The 22,122-nt window shown below is 46.0% G+C and overlaps 1 protein-coding gene across 1 annotated transcript in view; it reads right to left on the reverse strand.

The window, feature by feature from the left end:
* The window catches only part of LOC116909251 (dedicator of cytokinesis protein 2), a 148,809-nt gene that overhangs the window by 84,470 nt on the left and 42,217 nt on the right, over nucleotides 1-22,122 (reverse strand). The window contains exons 3-9 of the mRNA XM_032912772.1: nucleotides 19,616-19,656; nucleotides 18,548-18,603; nucleotides 17,684-17,780; nucleotides 13,466-13,614; nucleotides 7,354-7,489; nucleotides 5,134-5,288; nucleotides 733-814 (exon numbers count right to left, since the gene is read on the reverse strand). Coding sequence (XP_032768663.1) covers nucleotides 733-814; nucleotides 5,134-5,288; nucleotides 7,354-7,489; nucleotides 13,466-13,614; nucleotides 17,684-17,780; nucleotides 18,548-18,603; nucleotides 19,616-19,656 — 716 coding nt within the window. The remainder of the gene's footprint in view (nucleotides 1-732; nucleotides 815-5,133; nucleotides 5,289-7,353; nucleotides 7,490-13,465; nucleotides 13,615-17,683; nucleotides 17,781-18,547; nucleotides 18,604-19,615; nucleotides 19,657-22,122) is intronic.

Below are 22,122 nucleotides of genomic sequence, written 5' to 3' on the forward strand. Positions count from 1 at the left end.
CCATCCCCGCTCCTCCTCCATAATTTCCCTCTCTAATGCAGGCAATGGAGCACAAAACCACACAGTCTTCTCCCCAAAGGAGCTTGCGGACAACGCCAGGATCCTTAAAGAAGAAAGGACAAGGAAGGGTTCCCTGCTAGAAACTCTAACCCTTATCCCATTCTGTTCACTGCATCCCTTACTCAGACCTAAAGGGTCAAGTTCAATCTCTGAAACAAATCACCCAAATAACAATTGAGTTTAGCCTTCTATGTGTAAGTCATGCTGATAAGGATTGGTATTTGGAAGGATGTCCTAAGGATCTGCCAGATCTTTAGTTACCTACAGCTTAATTTTATATTCAAAATGTCCAACTGAGTAAGGCAACCTATGTTGTACAAAGGTCCTACTTTTTCACTGTGAATTAACTAATAATAAAATAGTATCTTCTGTGCCCTGGTTTGACTAGGCATTGTTGCTCAGAGAGGTCCACTTGCTGACACAGTACAATGCTGTCCGTGTGTACAGGAGTCAGAAACAGATAAAGAGGGGGAAGAACAAAGGAGACGGCCCATATTCCCAACAGCATCCTCAGGACACACAATGCTTCCATGAGCGATGGATCCCTGGATCACAGCTCTGCACAGAGCCCATGTTCCATCCTGATCAATGCGCAGCGAGCCTCCTTCCCAAGCTTCCCAAGGCCAGATCATCGGGCGTGTAGAGCGCAGTGGTCAGAGAGTGCACACTCACCGTGAAGACAACCTTCAGGTTATTGAGCATCTCGATTTCCTTTGGGAATCCTTTGCTGCCCCATCGCACCAGATAGTTCTCGCTGTGGGAGGAAGAGTAGCAGCCTGTTATGGGTAGAGCATCCGCTCAAAGACGTGTATGAGCATTAGCTATGTTCTCTGCACTATAGTGGCTACTGGAGACAGAATGGTGTGGTTAATAGGTTCCTTCCCTCAGAAAGATAAGTTATGTTGGGAGACAGACATTAAGTGAGGGAAAGGATTATGAACATATGTGTATCCATGCACACCTTCCCTCCCCAACTGCTAGGGACATTCTGGCACAGCTGCCTCATATTTTTGCCGAGCAGATGCATACTCTGTAGAGGTTATTGAGAAAGTCAGAGATGAGAAAGGAAAGGATTTTAGCAGGCAATGCAGAATGCCGAGAACACGTCTCCCTATCCAGCCTGCTCTCCTTCTGAGACTGCATCAGAATTTAGACTCTTGAAGTTATCCTTTGAGTATGTACCTGTTTCTCCTAATAGAGTATATTACTATGATGGACCCTACAGTTTTGACTTTTGATACAATTTGAATAAACTATTCTAATGCTATTTGACAACTACATAATAATGATATGCAAGTGTTCTGTAGATGAAACATTCAAGATGCTGCAAAAATGCATTGGAAAGTCCTACCCTAGTCTAGGCCATCAGAGACTTCCTTGCTAAGGGAAAAAAAAACCCACATAATCAAGTTGAACATGGATCAGGAAAGGTTACCAGTGACGTAAAGATGTATGCAAAGTCATGGAAGGAATCTAAGAAAGAGCACAAAGAGTTAAATGGTAAGAGGATAAATTAAAAGGAGACCCAGAGCAAATGGGCTATGTGGGCCATTTGGGGATGTTTGATTCTATCTTAAAACTAATGGAAGGGATTGAGAAATAGGTCAGAGGTTAAGAGCATTTGGGGTTCTTGCAAAGGACCCAGGTTTGATTCTTAGCACCTACATAGAACATCTCACAATGGCCTGTAACTCCAATTCTACGGTGGCTGACATCCCCATCTGGTCTCTGTAGGCGTCTTCTCAAACATGGTGTGCATACAAATAGACACACAGGTACACATAAAATAAAATAAACTTCTAAAAAAATTCTGAAGTAATGGAAATTCAATGAAGAGTTATATGAGGGGATGGTGGCAACCTGTTACTCAGAGAATCCCCCAAGACTCAAACATCACCATTTGCCATCTGACCTCTACTGACAACTATATACACCCTGGGTATATAACTGGTACACCCAGGCCAAGAAAACCGAGAGGTCCACTGCCAATGCTGGACTATGAGTCATTAGATGTCATATTGCTATCCAGAAACATACAGTTGATGCCAAATAGATGCCCTTAATTTGAATTAATAAAATATAAAATAACAATACAACCAAATTCAATTCCAGGAGTCAGCATAAAATAATTCACCAATGAAAAAGGACTGCCTTCCTTAGACTCTCTCTCTCTCTCTCTCTCTCTCTCTCTCTCTCTCTCTCTCTCTCTTTTCCCCCTTCCTACACTCAGAATGGTATTTCCTTATTTATCTGGAGTTTTATTGTCAGTTTACTGTTTTTACCTGCTTTTTTAAAAAACCGTAAGAATTGAAGCTAGGGGCTTGTACATGCTAGGTAAGTGCTTGACAACTGGGAGTTGTTGTTGTCATTGTTGCTGTTGTTGTTGATGTTGTTGTGTTGTTGTTGTGTTGTTGTTGTTGTTGTTGTTGTTGCTATTGTTGTTGATTTTGGAACAGGTCTTGCTAAGTTTCCATGGGTGGCCTTGAACTCACAATCCTCTTGCCTCAATCTCTAAAATAGCTGAGATGACAAACCTGCTCCACCCAGCCATAGTCACAGGGCAGGTTAAAGAGAGCAGCGAGATCAAAACTAAAGAAGGGCCTGGGACCTGGAGCAGGTGGAGCCCAGCCTTCAATCCACTTACAGTCAAAAAGCAATCAAATTAAATATACAGAAGACCTTTTTCATTTTTTTGCAAAAAGCTAAAAACTTTCCGTGAGATGGATAACAAACTTGCTATCAAGGAGACACTTGCTATTGATAGCAAGAAGGCTCTGTCAGACATCTTTAGATGATTCCCCCTTGGTTATTTATGGGCTGCTCTTGTTGATGTGCCTGGGTTCTGTCCAGCACTTTTCATCACATGGTACAATCCCCTTTATGACCAGACTACTTCTCCTAAACAGCAGGCGCCAGCAATTTCCTTCTAAGAGAAATGTAATCATAAAGAAGAAAAGCAATTTAGAGGGCTAAGCTGCTCCCATCCATCCTTGCCCGAGGAGACCCGATGATAGGATCTGAAGGATCAACACGGGTAAAAGAAAGGAAGGATCGACCCATCCTCTTGGACTCCCTGGGACGTCAGCTCAGTCCTGGCCTCCTGCCTGGGCTGCAGCATCTTTGTCCTACAAAAAGATGGGCTTTTAATTTCCAAGCCAAATCTCTTTGGAGATCCTGGGAACCTGGCCACAAATGGTCCTGACCTGGAAAGATCTATTCCAGTTGTCTCCAGTTCCCATCGGAACCCCGCCCACAGAGGATGCTTTAACATCTGGTTGGGATGGTAGGTTAGCAGTGGCTATACTGGGCAGGAGTAGAGAGGATTTCATCTTGAGAGAAAGAGCATCTGAATCAGACTGACACAGGGAAGGTCCCAGGTCTCTTGGCTACTTCCCCAGCTCTCTTCTTGTTTTCTCCTGTTTGGTACTTTCATGATCTTGTTACATTTTCCCTCCCTTCTCCTCCCCCAAGTGCTGCCCTGTGTCCTTGGCACTCCAAGGGGTACCAATCAGACATGTCCTGTCGAGTAGATCATCCAGGGTGGTACATCAGGGAGCAAAGTGGCCATCTCAAGGATCTACTACCTCCACGAAGCTGACTGAGGGCATCCATCGGTGAATGAGCTGGGGGGAGGGGGAAAGGCACCCTCACCAATGCAGACCCAACTTGCCATATTTCTATGGAACACTGGGGCCCTAATGGTGCTATCATGACCTTTATCACAGGTGCCTGTAGTGCAATAGTTAGGACACAGGAAGTCGCCTATGACACATGGGTAAAAGGGCCTACCGCAGCAGGAACTATTATCTTTCTAGTATCTAGTGGATGTGACCCAGTATCTAGTTTTTAGTATCATATCCACTAAGACTGAGCCAGGTGAGTGGCAGGGACTTAGGTGTTCAATAAAGTCTATCTTTCCATAATAACCATGCTGAAACTCCGGTGGTGATCATACAAGACATGTGATACAACTCATACCTGGGTGGCGAAATTACATGGGAAGTCACTTATCTTCAAAGTTAAGTGGACATGGGTATAAGCTTCAGCTCTGTCACTTGTAAACATGTATGACTTTGGGAAAGGGCAAGTTTCCTGACCTTTCCTAGTTCCCCCTTCTCACCTAAATATCATGCTAGGATCAAATGAGATCAGATACAGACCTACATGCAGTCTTCCTAGCTGAGTCCTACCACTTATGACCATCCCCCAGTGAACCACCCTTTACTAAAGGCAGCTAGTGACTTCATCTAATCACCCTAACAGCGAGCTAGAGAAAAAGCCATTTTCCCCATAAACACCAAAAGATCATCATCCAACTCCATTCTAATGCGACAAATGGGGACTTGGTGCTCCAAAACGCCACTACATAGAGTCAGATGAGAATCAGCTAAGGGCAAGGATTGTCTGAGCCACAAGCACAGGTGAGGGGGATCAATCTGGGGGCTGTCAACATTTTCCAGGATTCCCAAAGACATTTCCCATCCTTGAGCTGAGGCATCCAGGAGTTCTCACTTATTCTGTTCCCAAGAGCAGTCAATGTAAAGGAGCCATGATGATGCCTATTGGTATGCTGGGCCCACGTTAACACGTGTTTTTTCTTACAGAAGTCTGAAAATAATGGCCAGAGAGACCAATGCTTATGGTTTTCAAAAGGAGACTGGGGAGTACCAATGTTTAGCAACTAGTTAGAGTTGAGGAAAGTCAAACATCAGAACAAGGATGTGAGCTTTTACAGAGGCCCGAGACACTTCACCATTCACTCCTCAGCTACCATTTTAACGGCAGGCATTTTTAGTCTACAAATTGCTGTGTGTCTAAATCTCATAATTTTCGGTAACTGAAACATGGTATCATAACCATAAATCCACCGAGAAAACAAATCTAGTGTCAAATAATACTTCCATCCAACTCCCACAGCTTCCAAAGGGGTTCTTCCCACACCGTCGTAGAGGTTTCATTTCTCTTCCAGTAGGAATTACTCCACAAAGAATGATGGGAAGAAACGATCCTCTGTGGACTCCCAGCTCTGACTTCGAACAGGCAGAGAGGTCTGGATACGCTGAACACACTGACCTTATGACCATTTGCTTGTGGGGGTCATACAGAGACATGAAGAGTTCAGCATCCTCCCCAATTCGGCACACAAAGTTTCTCACAAAGACGTAGAGGCTATGGGTGGGGGATGAGGAGATTCGTGAATAAATCCCATAATCTGGCTGGTCTTTGCACTGAAGGGTAGAAAGAGAAAGAAAAGGGGAAGACATAACATGTTAACCCAGTGCCACTTAAAACAACAGAAAAGCTCTCTGGGTCCTGAGGAGCCCCTCCCTCTGTAAGCCTGAATCGTTGAGCATCCAACCACCTCGACCATGACAAGCTTCTGCGGTCTGAGACTTTTCTCTTTGACACCGCTTTGGTCTTCCTATCCTTGGAGATCTCACCACTGACCCACACTTCCCCATGAAGCTAGCAGCAAAAAAAAAAAAAAAAAAAAAAAAAAAAAGCACTAAAGAGAATCTATTCATAAGTGCTTGCGTTTTTTTAATTAGTTTTAATCATATCAACGTGACATAAGCTAGAATCGTTTGGAAAGAAAGACCCTCAACTGAGAAAATGACTTCCTATGACTGACCGATCAGTAAGTCTGTTGAGAATTTTCCTGATTGCTAACCGAGAAAAGATGGCATAGACCACTGTGGACAATGGCACCCCTGGGCAGCCAGTCCGAAGTTATATAAGAAAGGAGACTGAGGAAGCTATGAGGAACAAGTCAGTATGCAGCATTCTTCCATGGTTTCTGCTTCTGTTCCCGCCTTGAATTCCAGCCCTGAGTTCCCTCAGGGATGGCGCGTGTCCTGTGAATTGTAAGATGAAATAAATCCTCTCCTCCTCAAGTGTCTTCTGCTCATGGTGTTTTAACCCAGCCATAGAAACCCTAAGACAATGCTCTTAGCAGCGTCATGCCAGTTCACACTGGAAACTACCCAAACAGCCTACGATCAGCCAGGGAAGTGATGCAGGCCATCGGTCTGGCCAGTAAGAAGCACATCAACATGAGGTCAGCAATATTCTGCCTCAGCGTGGAAAAGAACTCCCAGAACTCCTAAGTCAAAAATGTCAAGATCGAAAAGCAGATATTCTACTCAGAAGCTCTCAAAGAACCAGAACTAGCAAGAGAATGCAATTAGAGGTTGCTGGGGCTTAGGGATGAGGAAGGTGCGTGGAGAAGTTTGTCCAGTGGCAACGTCAATATGCTAATTGTGAGTGGAATGTACACAGCCATGTATTACTAACATCCGCCCACGTGGAGCTTAGAGCAGCATTTTTTATTACACGAAAGCAATACCACCGTAAGTCTGAAAATGTAATTGCTTTCCAAAAATGCTCAGCAATTAACCAGCCCCCAAGTCCATACATCTTACTGAACTACACAGTTAGGGCGGCCATTCTGAGGCCCTGAAACGTCGCAGCAGATTCCATTTTCACTCTCAAATCTATTTTTTTTGGTACTTACTCAAAAATAATGGATTTCAGTGCGTGATGCTTTTATTTGCACATTTTTTAAAAGAAAATAAAGTTTGAAATAGTAAAAACGACACATGGCAGCTAAAAGTGGCCATTTTAAAATACAAATCGGATTTAGCCTCCCTTGAAGTCTTTGGTTGGCTACTGAAACTGGCTGACATCCACGTGTTTTCCCACAATTCCTCCAGGCTGCTCTAGAGGAACAGACTCTGGACAGCCTCTCCTGCCTATCTCTGCAAACCCAGCCATCCCCCCACAGCTCGCCACGCCCTGCCCACACTGGACTTCTTCAGACCTTGGCCTTACCTGAAGGCCTTCGCACTTGCTGTTCCCTCTGCCCGGAGCACTGACCACCATGGCCTCCCAGTACTGATGGCTTCCATGTTCTTTTACTCCTCCAAAAGACCTTCTCTGCCTCTTAAAGCATCTCCTAATTCAGTGCCTACTTGATTGCCTTTATCACCAGCTGCAGTTAATTTTTAATTAAATTAATTTACATCTTTGCTACCTTTCCACTCTCCTTTACTCTAGAATCTAAATGCTCCAGGAGATGGGAGAAATTTGCCTGGCATTTAACTACCTGTGGGATGCGTGTCGAATGACTTACAGACCTACAGACAGAGACATAACAAAGCTTGCATTGTTACCAATCATCTCAGTTGTAGGCCAGATGGCCCCTTGAATAACGGTGCGGTAGCCTATTATTTTAGGTTGATGATGTGCACAATGCCAGCTTTGCTTGGCCAAAGGCTACTGAACAAAGCTCACCGTTTCTTCTTTGATGCGCTCCGTGATTTTGTGAGTTGCCTCCTCGTGAGCATGGAACAAGCTGATGACGCTGGTATTATCAGGGTCCAATATGTTTCCGTCTTCATCTCGGACAATGAGATCCAGCTCAAGGATTCTGTAAGGCAAAAGCCGGAGGTGACGTTGGAGAGGCCTTTTGGGTGGTGTCCGCAGCAAAGGGTTGACTAAAAGCTCTAGTAAAAGAGAAATGGCTACGTAGACTGATCAATAATGGAAACTGATCAATGGGTAGCAGAGTTTAAAAGTGCATCGTTTGGGGGCTGGAAAGATGACTCAGTTGGGAAAATGTTAGCTTTGCAAGCAAGAGGACCTGACTTAGATTCTCTGAACGCACATAACGAAAGTAGGCATGGTGACAGATGCTTGCAATTCTTATGCTTGAGTAACAGGCAAATCTCTAGAGTTCCCTGGCTGGTCAGCCCAGTCAACTTGTTGAGTTCCAGACCAGTAAAAGACCCTATGTAGAACAAGCCAGAGCCCATGGATGGAGCCAGAAGAACAAGTACTACAGGGCCTCCGTGTAAATGACTCCATCCACACACATGTGCAGCTACACGCATGAAAACATGCACGCAGAGTGACAGGATGTTTGGCATGTTTAGTAAAAATACCTCCACGAACAAAATAAAATATGGGAAAACAGTGTTTTTATGTGAAATAAATCAAAGCACACAATGCAAGGCAACAAACCTAGCCATGTGTGTTTTCTGGTTGCATGTGTAGGAAGAGCCATGTACAAAGATCTAAATGCCAAAAAGGAGCAAACCACAGGCCTGGCTTACCCATGAGAAAGGCAGAGCGCCCGGGGCTGGAAGACATGGAGTAGTCAAAGGAGGCCTGTGCAGGGTCTCAGTTTGTGTAATGTTTCCCTGCACACACACAGCGGTATCCATATATTTATTCAATAAACATGTGGGAATGGTCGTTGGGGTAAAACTATCTGAGATATATCGATCGCTGCTCACTGCTTCTCTTCAGCTGCCTGGCTTCCAGGCCACGGGCTTTTTGCTTCTTTGGTATTGATCTGTGTCAACGGCGTCTGTCATTCTGCTTGTTATCAAAGATACCAACAGCACTCACCACGCACTGACAGGAAGCTCACAAGCATTAACTACTTTACAGCTGGTCACACACTCGCCACCAGCAGCAGCAGCAGCAGCAGCCCTGACAGATTCTACTGCTCCTCCTATTTTACTGAGTTAAAAGAGGCTAAGAAGAGGGAGTCAGTTAATTTTTCAAAACCACTGTATTAATATAAGCTACCACAGCACCTCTGCCTTTACCCTGAACCCCTACTGTAAGTTTTCCCGCCCTTAGGAGCACTGTATGAGGTGAGCTGGGAGGAGGGGCAGGCTGGAAGGTTGTAACTCGAAGCTTCTCTAGCACTTGATGCTAGCTCAAGTGTCAATCATCCATGTTTAGAGGGAAGGGGAGGAGAGCTGGAAGTTCGGACAGGGCTAACAGTCATCGTGCTGGGCCCCATGATGAAGGACCAGTCTTTAGGAGGGACATCAAGGGCAAATGAAGGAGGTTGCGTCTGCATTCTTACTAAAGAAGCAAATTTAAAAACGCGTCTCAGATCTCATCCAAGTACAAACGGAAGGGAGCCAAAGACCACCTGTTCGCCAGACATTCATTACGAAATTAACTTCCAGCTAGATATGACTCATGTCCTTGCATGGCCATGCTGCCCAGATAGTGATGCCAAGGGGGATAAAGGAACTCAGCTAATGCTGAGGGGAGGCCTGCGTGACCTCAGGAAAGACGGAACGGAGCTGATACATAATTTAGCCGCGAGATCTCTCTAGCTCTGCCCCTCAAAATTGATCAAAGTGGATTCAGTTCTGAAATGAATGAATAAAACATCCTCCCAGGTCCAGCTGTCTTGGGACTTTGAGAAGTCATTTGATGATTCCTCGTGGCTTGGCTATTGAAGAGCTTGTCCACTGTTCTCTCTTGGAACCTGGGAGCAGGTGAGGCTGTCTTTCAAGTGGATACTGCTCTGCTGAACCAGCGTTATTCATTGTGGGGGACTGAAATGCTTTGATGTGTTCTCCTCAGAAGGGAGCCCCTTTGCTTGTTGGGGTCAAGAAAGTGGTGCTACAGATCTGAGAAGGGGTAAGGCAGGAAACTCCACACCCCAAAAACATTTCTAAAAGGTGGGGAATGAAGGAAAGCAGAATCGGATTTGGCGAAACTCACTATCAGACTCCAAACAAAGGCAAGCTTTTCCACAGGGTACTCAAGGCTTCCTCCTAGCACTCATCTCTTGGTGGCCAAATACTTTGGGGAACCAGCTTTAAGAGAGGAAGGAATTGCTTAGACTTGCCAGTTTAAAGGTGTCACCCCATCATGTTGGAGACATGACGGTGGGGCAGTGCAGTCCACAGCATGGTGGCCATGAAGGAGAGAAAGGAGGATCCAGACAGGGGCCAGAGTAGGATGTGGCTCCTAAGGACGCATCCCCTAGAGACCTTCTTGTCCTCATCACCTTCCAATAATGCCATCATACTAGGAGTCCATCAAGAAATTTAAATAGGCAGAGCCCTCAAGATCCTTCAAGATCCCTGGTAACACCCTCCCACACAGACCTAGACTAGTGTATTATTAGTCCCCTAGCCATTTAGTAATCCAGTCACATTGATGGTCAGAATTAACCATTGTAACCCTTCACCTAGTTACCTAGTCAGCTTTAATTGTCAACTTGATGACCTGGAATCATCAGTTGAGGAACTTCCTAGAACAGGTTGGCCTAGGCCAACCGTTCTCAAACTGTGGTGGGAACCCCCTACAGGAGTTATATATCAGATATCTACATTGTGACCCACAACACTAGCAAACTCACAGTTATGAGGTAGCAACGAAATAATTTTATGGTTGGGGGGAAGAGGGAGTCACCACAACTGAGGAGCTGTTTTAAACGGCAGCAACATTAGGAAAGTTGAGAATGACTGGCCTATGTGCATGCCAGCGGGGAGCTGTCTTGATTACTATTTGATGTGGGAAGCTGCAGCCCACGGTGGGCAGCACCCTTCCCAGACAGGGGGTTCTGCGCTGCATAAGAGCATAAGCTAAGCAGGAGCCTACGAGTGAGAGAGCCAGAAAGCAGAATTCCTCTAGGATCTCTACCTCGAGCTCCTGTTTGCGTCTTAGCCTCTCACGATGACAGACTGTGCCCTGGAAGTGTAAGCCACATAAATCCATCCCCCTTCCGAGTTGCTTCCAGTCAGAGTGTTTTATTACAACAACAGAGAGAAAACCAGAACATCCGGGAACTCCTGCAGGCCTTGTTAGTCAGAGCAGTTGGCGTCCACTTTACCTCTTCAAGGCCTCGTCTATTCTTTCTCCTCTCTTGAGAGGTGTGGCTTCTTACCAAAGCATCTCTTTGCTTCCCTGCCTCCCTCACTGTGCCGTACAGACCCTCGGAGACAGAAGAACACAGTATTTAGTCACTTAGACTCTGGAACTGTATTCTCTGGCTCTGCTGCCTCTGGAGTCAAGGCGTCTAAATCACTCCCTGAGCCTCAGTTTCCTCATCGGAGAAATGGTGATGTATCTTATAAACTCTGTACTGCTGAGCTGAGCTGCAGAAAGGGATTCAAAGGTGCCTTCTAGAGAGAGCACCCAGAGTTACCTCAGTGCTCTGTGCCTACTTCCTATTGTCATTTCTCTTTTGCATGGAGGCTGTCCCATGCATTGCATATCTTTGTACGCAAAGACACTACCCCATGTACAATGGCAGTCTGATATATGAACAACAGGATGGAGAGACTCTTAACACATTCCCAAGAGTCACTGTTCCGCCTGCTCTAGTGTTCTTTTGGCAGCCTTGAAGTTCTGCCTGGACACTGGCCTCCTGGATGCAAGGAAGCCATCTCTCCTACACAAGAGCCATGAGCCCAGGGTGCTCCTGCAATAGTGAACAGCCCAGCACTCCCAGCAGTAGCCAGAAGCAAAGAGCCCCTTAGCTTAAGGCCATGTTTCCCATGGTGGGACATCTCTTGATGGGATGGTGAGAGTGGCTGAAATGGAAGACACTGGGCTGGACTAGAGGCTGTTACAGAGGGGAGTCTAATTTAGGGTAAACTCTTCTTTCTCCCATTGTCACCCCCCTTCATTCAATGGAGTAACCACTGTGGGAGAGCTCTCCCAGTGCAGAGTCAGAGAGAAGACTCAGATAGTCAAGGTTTCAGAGGGGCTCTGGATGTAAGGAAAGACAGGTCAGAGAGGATGATGGCTATCCCAGGTGCTCAGGGGCTGCAGAAACACCTACCATAGCAAAGTGGTCAGTAAAGGACAATGAGGAGGCCTTACTGCAAGTGACAGCCCTTTCTACCACCCTAGACCTTCTCAGGAGACCTACTGAGGAAATAGCATCTGAAGATTATTCTGCAAGGCAGAAAATTCTCCAATTCTCGCATGCCTGGTGCTCACCTGAAGACAGCAGCCCAGCCACGTTAGAAGCAGCCGTATGGCAACCTATCACTGTGGGACAACACTCCATGGAAACAGATTTGGGAATGCTTCCAGGATGCTATCAGGAGTCCAGCATAGGATGAGCTTCTGGGATGGGAAGCAGGTGGACTCTGGCTCACTGTACTGGAGCCCCATTCTGGTGAGCATGATGTAGACGGGAGAGCCTGACCACCAAGTAACCTCATCCTATTCTCTAGAGGGTTCCCCTCAGGCTCAGGGTTCGGCTCCCTTCTCTGCAGTCTCAAAACACGCTGTGGCCTCTCTACCCTGGCCCTCACTTTTCACTTAAAAGTCCTTTATCCTCCAAAGCCCAAGGACCACCTCCTCCACAGAGCTTCCCCTAGCTTCCCTCTCCAAATCTGTGAACAGTATTCTTGCTTCTTGCTTCCTACGCTACTAAACTCATGACAATAGACAAGTGTTCACTCCTAAAATACTCCTAACTGGACTGGACAGCAGCCCCTGGTAGCTATAAAGGATAAGCACTTGTATTTTTACAGCACCCACACCTAATAGAAAATCAATCCAATTATAATTGCTTCACACATTTATGTTGGAATAAGTGAACATATACACAGGACATTCAAAAAACCGAAAGGGGAAGGGCTTTATAGTTTTCTGATACATCCTAAGTCTATATCCTGCGGGTGCTATTTACTAGCTAGATAACTCTGTACAATTAACTTCACTTCTTAAAAAAAAAAAAAAGACTTATTTTATTTTTAATTGTGTGCGTGCCCACATGTGTAAGCGCAGATTCCCTCAGAGTCCAGAAGAGAGGATTGGATCCCCTAGAGCTGGAGTTCGAAGTAGTTGCGAGTCACCACTCGTGTGCTGGGAACTGAACTAACATCCTGTACCAGAGTAATGAGCACTCTTAACTCTGGAGCCTCGTGTCTTTAAGAGCCTCGCTTCCCTCATCTAAAGCGAAGAATAAAATGGGGGGGGGGATAATAAAACTACACATCCTACAGAGTTATTAAAAGAATTAAATGAAACAATGCCTGTGAGAAACTCAGCACAAAGCCTGGTGCTTAATAAGCTCCAATCCAGTGTGAGTTCTAACACTGTTACTGTTAGTAGCTTGCCTCCACAATTTGTTTCGTTTCCTAACGCCAGAGCATTCAAATCAAATCGCAACCGGTCTCGCTTCTCTTTCCATTTGGTAAACACTTTTGTAACTGTGTGAGTAGCTGGAGGCAGGTGGCTTGGAGAACTTCGAATGGGGGAAGGGACGCTAAACCTCCTACCAGGCCTTAAAGGAGAACTTTGTCAACGCAGTGGTGAAGAAGCAACAAAGTGAAAGCAAATGAGCGTGTCTGTGCTTCCCTGTCCCCCGGAAGTAGGTTAAATAGTGTCCTAAATCTGTGCAGCATCCAGGAATAGCCACTGCCTAAGCAAGCCTCCACTCCGCTTGTGTGTCCCTGGGCCCCAGGGTGTGACAACAAAGACACACAGGCAGGGCTAAGGTAACAGTCTTCTCCCAAATAGAAAGTGGCAAACTCCAGAGTCTGAAGTGAAAGCAGGCTTCTCCAAGAGAGAAAAGGAAGAAGGAGGGGCTGGGGGAGGGAAGTCGATTTTCAGAGGCATGAGGTACTTGTTGCCAAAGTCGATCTTGGATGTGACTTTCTGCTTCAGTTCCTTCAACTCATCCTTGGGTAGTGTTCCCGAGAGGAGCTGGGAGCGCCATTCCATCAGGTCGTACATCATGGACTGCACTTGGAGGAAGCGTTCCTTTTTGCTGGCCTACGAGAAGGAAGCAACAGTGAATGCCTTACCCACACCAAAGGTATTTGGCAAGCTGTTGGGCGAGGGCAATCTGACCTCTCTCCCAGCCTTGCCCAGTTGTGAAGGGACAGAATTGGTACTCAACTGCCAATAGAGTCCTTCCCCTTGGGCCACTGGCATTTCCCCAAAGCAGACATATTCTCAATCACTTCTTGGTTGAAAAAAGAAAATCTAACAGCCAGGGCTGGAACTAGGACTCAGCAATTATTAACAACACGTGCTGGTCTTCTAGAGGACCCATGTTCTATTCCCAGCACCCACATGGTGGCTCCTAACCATCTGTATCTCTCGTTTCAGGGAGTCTGACCCCCTCTTCTGGCCTCTGCAGGAGTAGACGTACATGTAGTAGAAAAAAACGGTCATACACATAAAATAAAAATTAAAAAAAAAAACCCAACTGCCAAAAGCTGATACTCAAAAAAGCCAGTCCATTTTGCAAATATTTCCTTCCTTTGGTAAATAAATAAAATAACTAAAGACACAGAGAAAGAAAACTTTCCAACTTGTAGCCAGGAAAGGTGTTAAGGCTTGACTATGGAATGCCATATATTGAAGCCATCCTCGCCGATGACTCTTCTCTGGAAGGTGGCTCACTGGAGGGTATATCAAGTCTCTGGCCCCGTGCCCCACCCTCTGCTTCCTGTCCATCATATGTAGACAGCTCTTCTCCTCCCTGTGTCCCTACTGCTGTGATGCCATGGAACTAGAATCAATGACTGAAGTCATGAACCAAAGCAAATGTCCCTGCTCTTAAGTCATCCCTCTCAGGTATTTGGTCAGGGTGGGGTTGAGGAGAATTTCCAACACCTGCTATAATGAAAGCAACGGAGTTTGAGCCCTTTAACACTGGGAGTCAGAACCATCTCTCTCATAGAAGGGGCCATTGTTGGGGCATCATTCCCCAAAACATGGTTTCTGTAGGATGCAGGATATGTGGACAGGTATATAATGTCAAGTTACCCTAACCCACCATGTGATCCTCATTTTCTTTCTATCCTGTTTAACAGGAGGAGAAAGTCAGAGTTCCCTCTTACACATGTATTATGGTGTGCACTTCTCTATTATCTGACAGGATGTGTGGGTATGTGAACACAGACATGTCTGCCCCATGCTATGGATGTAGAGGACAGAGGAAAACCTCCAGCATCGCTCCTCTCCTACAGACTCTCTGGCTGTCTTTCCTGCTGTGCATGCCAGGCTGGCTGGTCTGGGAGCATCCAGGGATTCTCCTGTCTCTGCCTCCTGTCTCCTGTCAGCAGTGCTGGGATCGTAGATGGTGACACTACCCATACGACTTGTACATAGGGTATGAGGATTCAAACCTGGATCCTCTTGCTTACCCGGAAAGCATTTTTCCTCGCTGAGCCACCTCCCCAGCTCAGTTCATTTCTGATCAAGAACAAGAAGGTTAAGGGCTCAGAGCTTTGGGACAGGTACTGTAACAATCGCCTGATAACAGTGCTGGGTTTTTGGTTTCTTCCGATGTCTTGGCTGCTTGTCCTGTTGCTGGGATAAGAAATACCCTGACAACAAGCAACTCAAGGGAGGGAGGGAGGATTTATTCCTGCACATAGTTCGAAGTACAGTCCATCATGGTAGGAAAGCTAAGGAAGGTAGACGGAACTGGAAGCAGCTGGATAGCAGAGAGCAGTGGGTGCATACAAACGCTCAGCCTACGGTCTCCATTTTACATGGTTCAGGGACCCCGCCCACGAAAGTGTTCTGACACTCTTGGCCCTTCTTGTTTTTTACTGCATTTATTTGGAAAATGATCCTCTAACTAGGACAAACACTTTCACCTCTTCCTTAGCATAAAGTAGTGTATTATCATGAAAAACATATTTGGTCTTTTTCTCTCGCCTGGAACAGCATTCATAAAACCCTTAAGACACATAACTAAGCAATAGGGATGCCATTTGGTGGTTTTGAAAGAGCTTCTTCCATCCATTGTTGATTTTGTGTTAACATTGTAACTTTGCTGGATTCCTAGACAGCTTTAGGATAGGCTCTGATGATCAGAAAAAAAATAGTCACAGAATTGATTAGGGGGAGGAATTTTCCGGCCCACTCTGAGCTCCCTCATCTCGCCAAGAGCAGATGATGCAATGCATTGAGTCTGAATCATGCAACTTTAATTAAGACTCTTGAGCAACAAGCTGGTGGGGTATCCCAGGCGGTGGGCATTCACAAACTGGCGAGGGTGGCTCAACTAGAGAAAGACATGACTGCATTACCTGTCTCTTCCAACAGGCTGACCCTGCATTTATATACTCTTTATATTAAAGCTGCCTTCTTATGTATAGCACTCTCCTGAGATCTGGGAAATTTTATCGAATTATGAAACCTACAGTGAGAAGGGGGTCATGTAGGTGGGGAGAGGCAATAGGCATCCACAGTTTGTAACCAACTGCAAGAGAGACGCAAATGTCCTAGGGACCCTGATTGTAACCTACATCTGAAGAGAGTCCAAGGCTAAGGAATCTAAGGCTAACTTCCAGGCAACCAGTGACTAATTGAATTACCACGCATGTACATGGCTTGGAGTAATCAGAAATGCGATATTGGGATGACAGGGCATGCTAGAACATTCTTCATATAAGTTATCTGCATTTACTAAAAGAACATTAAATTCAGGTATTAAGTGCCCGATATAAGCTGGGCAGACAGGGCAAAAGTCATAGACTCAATAATGAAACCACTGACATTTGACTGTTTCCATTTGTAGAGTAGACAGCATGGTTGACTTGCTATAAGAGCCATGTCTTGGGGGAAAATACCAGATGTCTACAGGACACACGTAAAGACGTTTTAGGGAGAGTAGTGGAGATGAACAAGGACTCGCTCAAGCCACAGGGCTTCTGTTTGCTCCTCTGCCTGTGTAAATACGATTTGAGTGATCTGCAAGGTTTCATGTGCTAGATTTTTGTCCCAGGTTCCATGAGCTAGGTTTTTATCCCAATTGGGAGGAAATAAGGGTCAAATAAATGTAACCCAACTGTGATTTTTAGAGGGTAGGTTTTGGGAAAGTGATTAGATGATTAGATAAGGTTTGCTAGCATGGAGCCCCAGTGATTGAATCAAAGGTGAGGGACAGCGATTAGATAAACACACACATGCACCTTCTCTGTCCCTTGCTATATTGATATTGAGCGCCACCCTGAAAATCTGCCATCAAGAATGGGTCTTTATAAGTCATCATGCCTTGGGTACCACATTACAAGAATGAACAGCAGGAAAAAATACATACTCTAAATTTTACTGACAACCTTCGGGAAGCTTACAGAATTGGATGTGCTAATTACCTCCTGTTAGAAGATTTCCACATGGGTGTCAATATTTACCAGAGAAGGTAGACCACGGGCAGTGTGCACACATCAGTGGGTGTGCACAGGGCTGTAACGAACTTGCAGGAAGCCTTGGTTGACATTTTCCCTCTCAGCCTCGTGGTTTGCTTGGCTAATTGTTTTCATTAGGAGCTTTGACGCATCAAAGGAGGATTTTAAATTAAATTTGCTTTGAAACAGAGAAAACACATAAAATGTGGTCTTTGTTTTCTTTTTTTTTTTTTTCCCCTCTCAGGGTCAAAGCTTCTCCACAGATCTGAAGACAATAGCCATCAGTTAATTAACATATGACAAGGGGATATTTCAGACTGTCTGCCACACGCCAAATCAGATCCCCTGAGACTATTAAAGGGGCAGGTTACCGAACCTGGAGGATATGTTCTGAACAGATTATCACAGGCAAACTCAAGTTCAACAGCTCTTGCACCTGTTTTAAAACTCAAGGCTCCCACATGATCTTTTTGATTATAGCTGTCACTGCTAGCTATGTAGGCTTGAAAGAAAAAACCTTTCTGGTTTTCACGTAACCTTTCTGGGTCTCAATGCCCTCGTATGTTGTAGTCTGTACTCTCCTCTTCTCTCTCTCTCTCTCTCTGTCTAAGCTCTCCTGAAGGCTAAATGCTAAACATAAGCCTGAGTGAAAGCTACAGGTTCATCTGTCCCGGGAACAGGTTGCATCTCACCACATAGAGCTGCTTCCAAATGCTTCCCCACTCCCAGAGTGTCGTTGCCACTTCTTGTGCCAAAGGGATCTCTGCAGGGATGATGTTTTCTACGTTCCTGTTTAGGATGGGAGAGAGAGTAAGACAGAATTGAGACCCCGAGATCAAGTTCTAGAGACTTTGCGGCAAGTTGCAGCTATGGAGAGAGGAGCCTCGTTGAGCCCTCACCGGCTGTAGCGGTCACAGACTGCATCACGCGAATACATGGGACTTCACTGCAAAGGTCCTCCTTCGAGGGGGAGGCTCCTTCTACTCACTATGCCAGTCAAATCTACTTTAATGAGCTCCATAGGCAGCTGCTGGTGAAGCCAGATTCTCCAGACTGACTAATCCCCCCTCAGAATCAGATTCCAGCTAGAATCAATTTGGATTAGCTCCTCAGAGAGAGAGAGAGAGAAGACTCACACAGCAGCTGAATGAGCCTGGGACCCAAACATCTGCCCATCTGACAGCTTAGATGGCCAAAGCTAAGTAGACAAAGGCATCCATGACCCAGGGGAGACCATCCTGGCAAATATCACAAGTGTGTGTGTGTGTGTGTGTGCGTGTGTGCATGTGAGTGTGTGTGTGCAAACCTCCCCCCTTTGTTTCTTGTGGCTTTAGCTTTGTTTTGAGGCAGATTCTTTCACTAGCCTGGACCTTGATAAGCAGGCTAATCTAGGCAGCCAGAGAGCGTCAGAAGCTTGGCTCTCATCCCAGTCCTCAGCACTGGAATTACAAGTATATAGTATTACGACCAGCTCTCTTTACATGTGCTCTGAAGGAACTCAACTTGGGCCATGATTGCAAGGCAGGCACTTTACCCTCCCAGGTTCCCCCAAGTACCTTCTCTTCTCCACTGTCACTTCCTTGAGATGGATAAAGGATGTAGGAAAAATGCCCTGTGGGAAACACAATAAACAGGATGGAAAACAAGCCGTAGAAAAATAACGGGTTCCTCGTCCTCTCAGTTTCCTTCCCCCCACTAAGCTACCTGCTTTTGAAACCATCAGACTTTCAAGAACTAATCTAAGAGTTAGACGGAGCAGGCACAGATTGCAAATCCATGTGCGAGGCACAGGTCTTCGTGTTCTCTACTCACGATCCCAAAAGAGAGCTCAGTACCACCGTGGGCAAGAAGAGGGGTTAATAGTACAGGTCCTGAACCTCTCATTTGCTGAGACGCAAAGCTCACTTCTCTCCTTCCTGCTCACCTCCAGGGAATCAATGTCCCTGAAGGGGACTTGGGAGAGCCCTGGGCCTGAAGCCAGTCATTGGCTTTACTTGAATGTCTGAGATGTGGGATCCCTCCTCCCTAGGCCTCCTTGAACATCGTGGAAGATGCTTCATAAACCATGTACCAGATGATAAGGGAACCTGACCAACTGCTTGGAAATTCCTCCCTGAAGTCAAGCAGTATGCATGATGAGGGGGTGGGGGGGAAGCACGTGACCACTTTGCTGCCCACCCGTTGAGAAAATGAAACAAAGGGAGTACTGTAGAGTGGAAATGACAAGATAAAGTGATTCTGTCATATGGAAGGGCACCTAGGCCTGTCCTCTCAGGTCACATGAGGAGGTAAATAAATGCTCACACAGTTGAAGGAAGGAGCAGAGGCTGGCTTCAACCAGAAAGTGCACCATTTCCTGGGGACCCTGGGAGGGGAACTCACAAGCAAACAGCATGTCAGCAAAGGATGTGGGGGAAAAGAGGGTTCCAGAGCAGTCTTAAAGTATGGGGAAAGGGAAGTCAGTATACAGATCCTGGAAGCAGGGAGGGTGGGGAGTGGGGGTTACGGGAGTGGGGAGGGCTCGGTGTGCTGAAGACCAATGAAGAGAAAGAATTGCCCAGGAGAGGCATCAGGGCCAGGTGAAGACATCCTGTGTCATCCCAGATGAAAGCAAAGTGCCTTACCTGTGACATTTTATGCTTTATGAGGTACCCTCTGTACCAGTCTGCAAAGAGAAAACAAAGGCAAAGGTCTTTCACTTTTTCTGCGTCTTTTGTTAACTTGTTCTGCTCTGCTTTGGGCTGTTTATTCTCACCCAGCAAAGAAATGCTTGCAAACTGTTTTAGACCTGCTGGACAAGACAGGACAGGACAGGACAGAGCCAGAAGCTCACTGTAGGACACACGCTGTGTTGGTTGCTGTCATCTCAAAGCAACATCTTCAGGTACAGGGTTTCATTCGCATGCTAAGGTAAATCTTCTCCTCTGGAGAAATAAGGTGCCTTGGGAAAGCCTCTGGTGCACTGGGTGCATGGTCCCAAGTGCCTTTGGAGAGAGATCTCATCATCTGTCATGCGGACAGATGTCACAAACCTACAGTCCCAGGCGACCCTTCCTCGTTTAGCTGCCTGTGACCCCACGCATGTTTGCAAGTCCCGTCTTAGGCGTGGAAAGGCTCAGGGACCTGGGCGATTGTCTTAAAATAATATGAACAGTTCTAGCAGCTGCAAATGATTTTTCTGAAGTTTGTCATTATCACACAGATGCATTCATGAACAGATAGAGGGACAGAAATTTTAAAGCCCCCCTACCCCCCCACCTCACAGAATTGTGTAAAAAAAAAAAAAGGCGCAATTAACCGAAATCCAAATGATTCGGAGTCCTCTGACAGAATGAGCACGAGAGCGAGTTCAGATGCTGTAATGAGCCCAGTGGCCTTTGAAATGATTGGAGCACAGCCACGTGGTGGCATTTGTCATTTTTGTAAATAAAAAGCACCTGCCAAGTGCCTCATTAACAGACCCTCATTATTGGGCTGACAGATTGTTGCCAGCATATATTCTCGGCAGAGATCCACACAAGTCGCCCCGCCCCGCCCCTGCCTCGGAATGACTGAAATGCAAAGTCACCCTCCCAGTCCGGGACCAGCTTGAAGGTCAGCCCCTAAGGGAAGTTTTGAAGCCGCAGTAATCCCTGGAGACCTTACTGTGAGCGACAGAAAGTGAGGGAGAAGAGAAAGAACAGAGAGAAGGGAAATTAGGAAAGTTGGGGAGGGAGGATCCGGAGCTTGGAATGAAAGCATCCTTCCAGGAGCTATTCTGCATTAAGCCTTTTCATCTTCTTGACAACCATACGGAGCAGAAAGCATCATTATCCCATTGTACGGCTGAGTAGCCTACCCAAGACACAGAGATATTGAGCAATTTTCCCAGTCACTCAACTAGTGACATGCTTGGATGTAGAAGAAGCAGCCCCTTCTGATCTTAGAGGAAGGCGTTTGGTGGTCCCGTGATGTGCTGGCTACATGTCTGTTGCTGTGATAGGAGCACCTTGACCCAAAGAAATTTGGGGTGGGGGTATTCTGGTTCACAATTCCAGGGGAAGTCAAAACTGTAGGAAGTTGAAACTAGTCACATCATACCCACAGCCAAGGGCAGAGAGAAGTGAGTGCATGCGTGCTTCTTGCTTGCTTACTCTCAGCTTTGTTGCCCCACTCTCACACAGTTCAAGGTCCCCTGCCTTGGGAATGCTGCTGCCCACACTGAATTGTGTCTCCCAGCATCAACTAACTTAATTAAAACAACCCCACAGACATGCCCACAGGGTAACCCACAGAGACTCCCTTCCCCGGTGACTCTAGGTTGAGTCAGGTTGACAGAGCTAATCCTCGCATCTAATAGTTTGTCATCTTATCATCATCAAAGTCCCCAAGAGTAAATCTCCAAGCTACTTTGCAACTGAGGACATCTGGGATGGAAGATCTTCTAGTTCACCTTCTAAGAAGTACCACCTTCTAGTTTTCCTTGCCTCTTAGTATTTGCCAATTCCGATGGAAGAGAATTAACCATGCACAAGAGAGTTTAATCCTTCCAAGTGTTTTCTGTACCCCAGATGCTTTGCTCAAGGCATTGATTTTGTTGTTGTTGTTGTTGTTGTTGTTGTTGTTGTTGTTTCTTTTTCAAACTTTAAACTTAGTGGGCCGGGGATGCAGCTCAGTGGCAGAGCACTCCGAATTAAAGACGAATCTTTATGATCATCCTGTTACCACTTCAGTTTTATAAAGGAAAACAGAGAGGCACAGAGAATAGGCAACTTGCTGGCCGTCACACAGCTTGAAATTTAAAGCTAAATAGTTGACTCTTGAATTCTACTGTACTCGCTGAGACACAATGACCCTTATTGTGACTACCTACCAGCCGCTTCCATCATGAAACACTCTATCTGCCCTCTCTTGTCACACTCACAGCAATCCTGTGAGCTAAGTATTCTTATTCCCATCTCCTTGATGGGGTTGAAACATAAGTCAGTTGATGCACTGAGCCAAGATCACACAAGCGCAACTTTAGTCCAAGTCTGTCAATTCGAAGCCAGAACCCTTAAAACTTCTCTGCCACTAGATGCAGAGACAGAAGAAAGCCATGTGCGGAGGAGAACCCAGCCCTCACCAGACACCACATCTGCCAACACCTTGA

Source organism: Rattus rattus, chromosome 9 (genome assembly GCF_011064425.1).
Source record: "Rattus rattus isolate New Zealand chromosome 9, Rrattus_CSIRO_v1, whole genome shotgun sequence".
In the NCBI taxonomy this organism is placed as follows: Eukaryota; Metazoa; Chordata; class Mammalia; order Rodentia; family Muridae; genus Rattus; species Rattus rattus.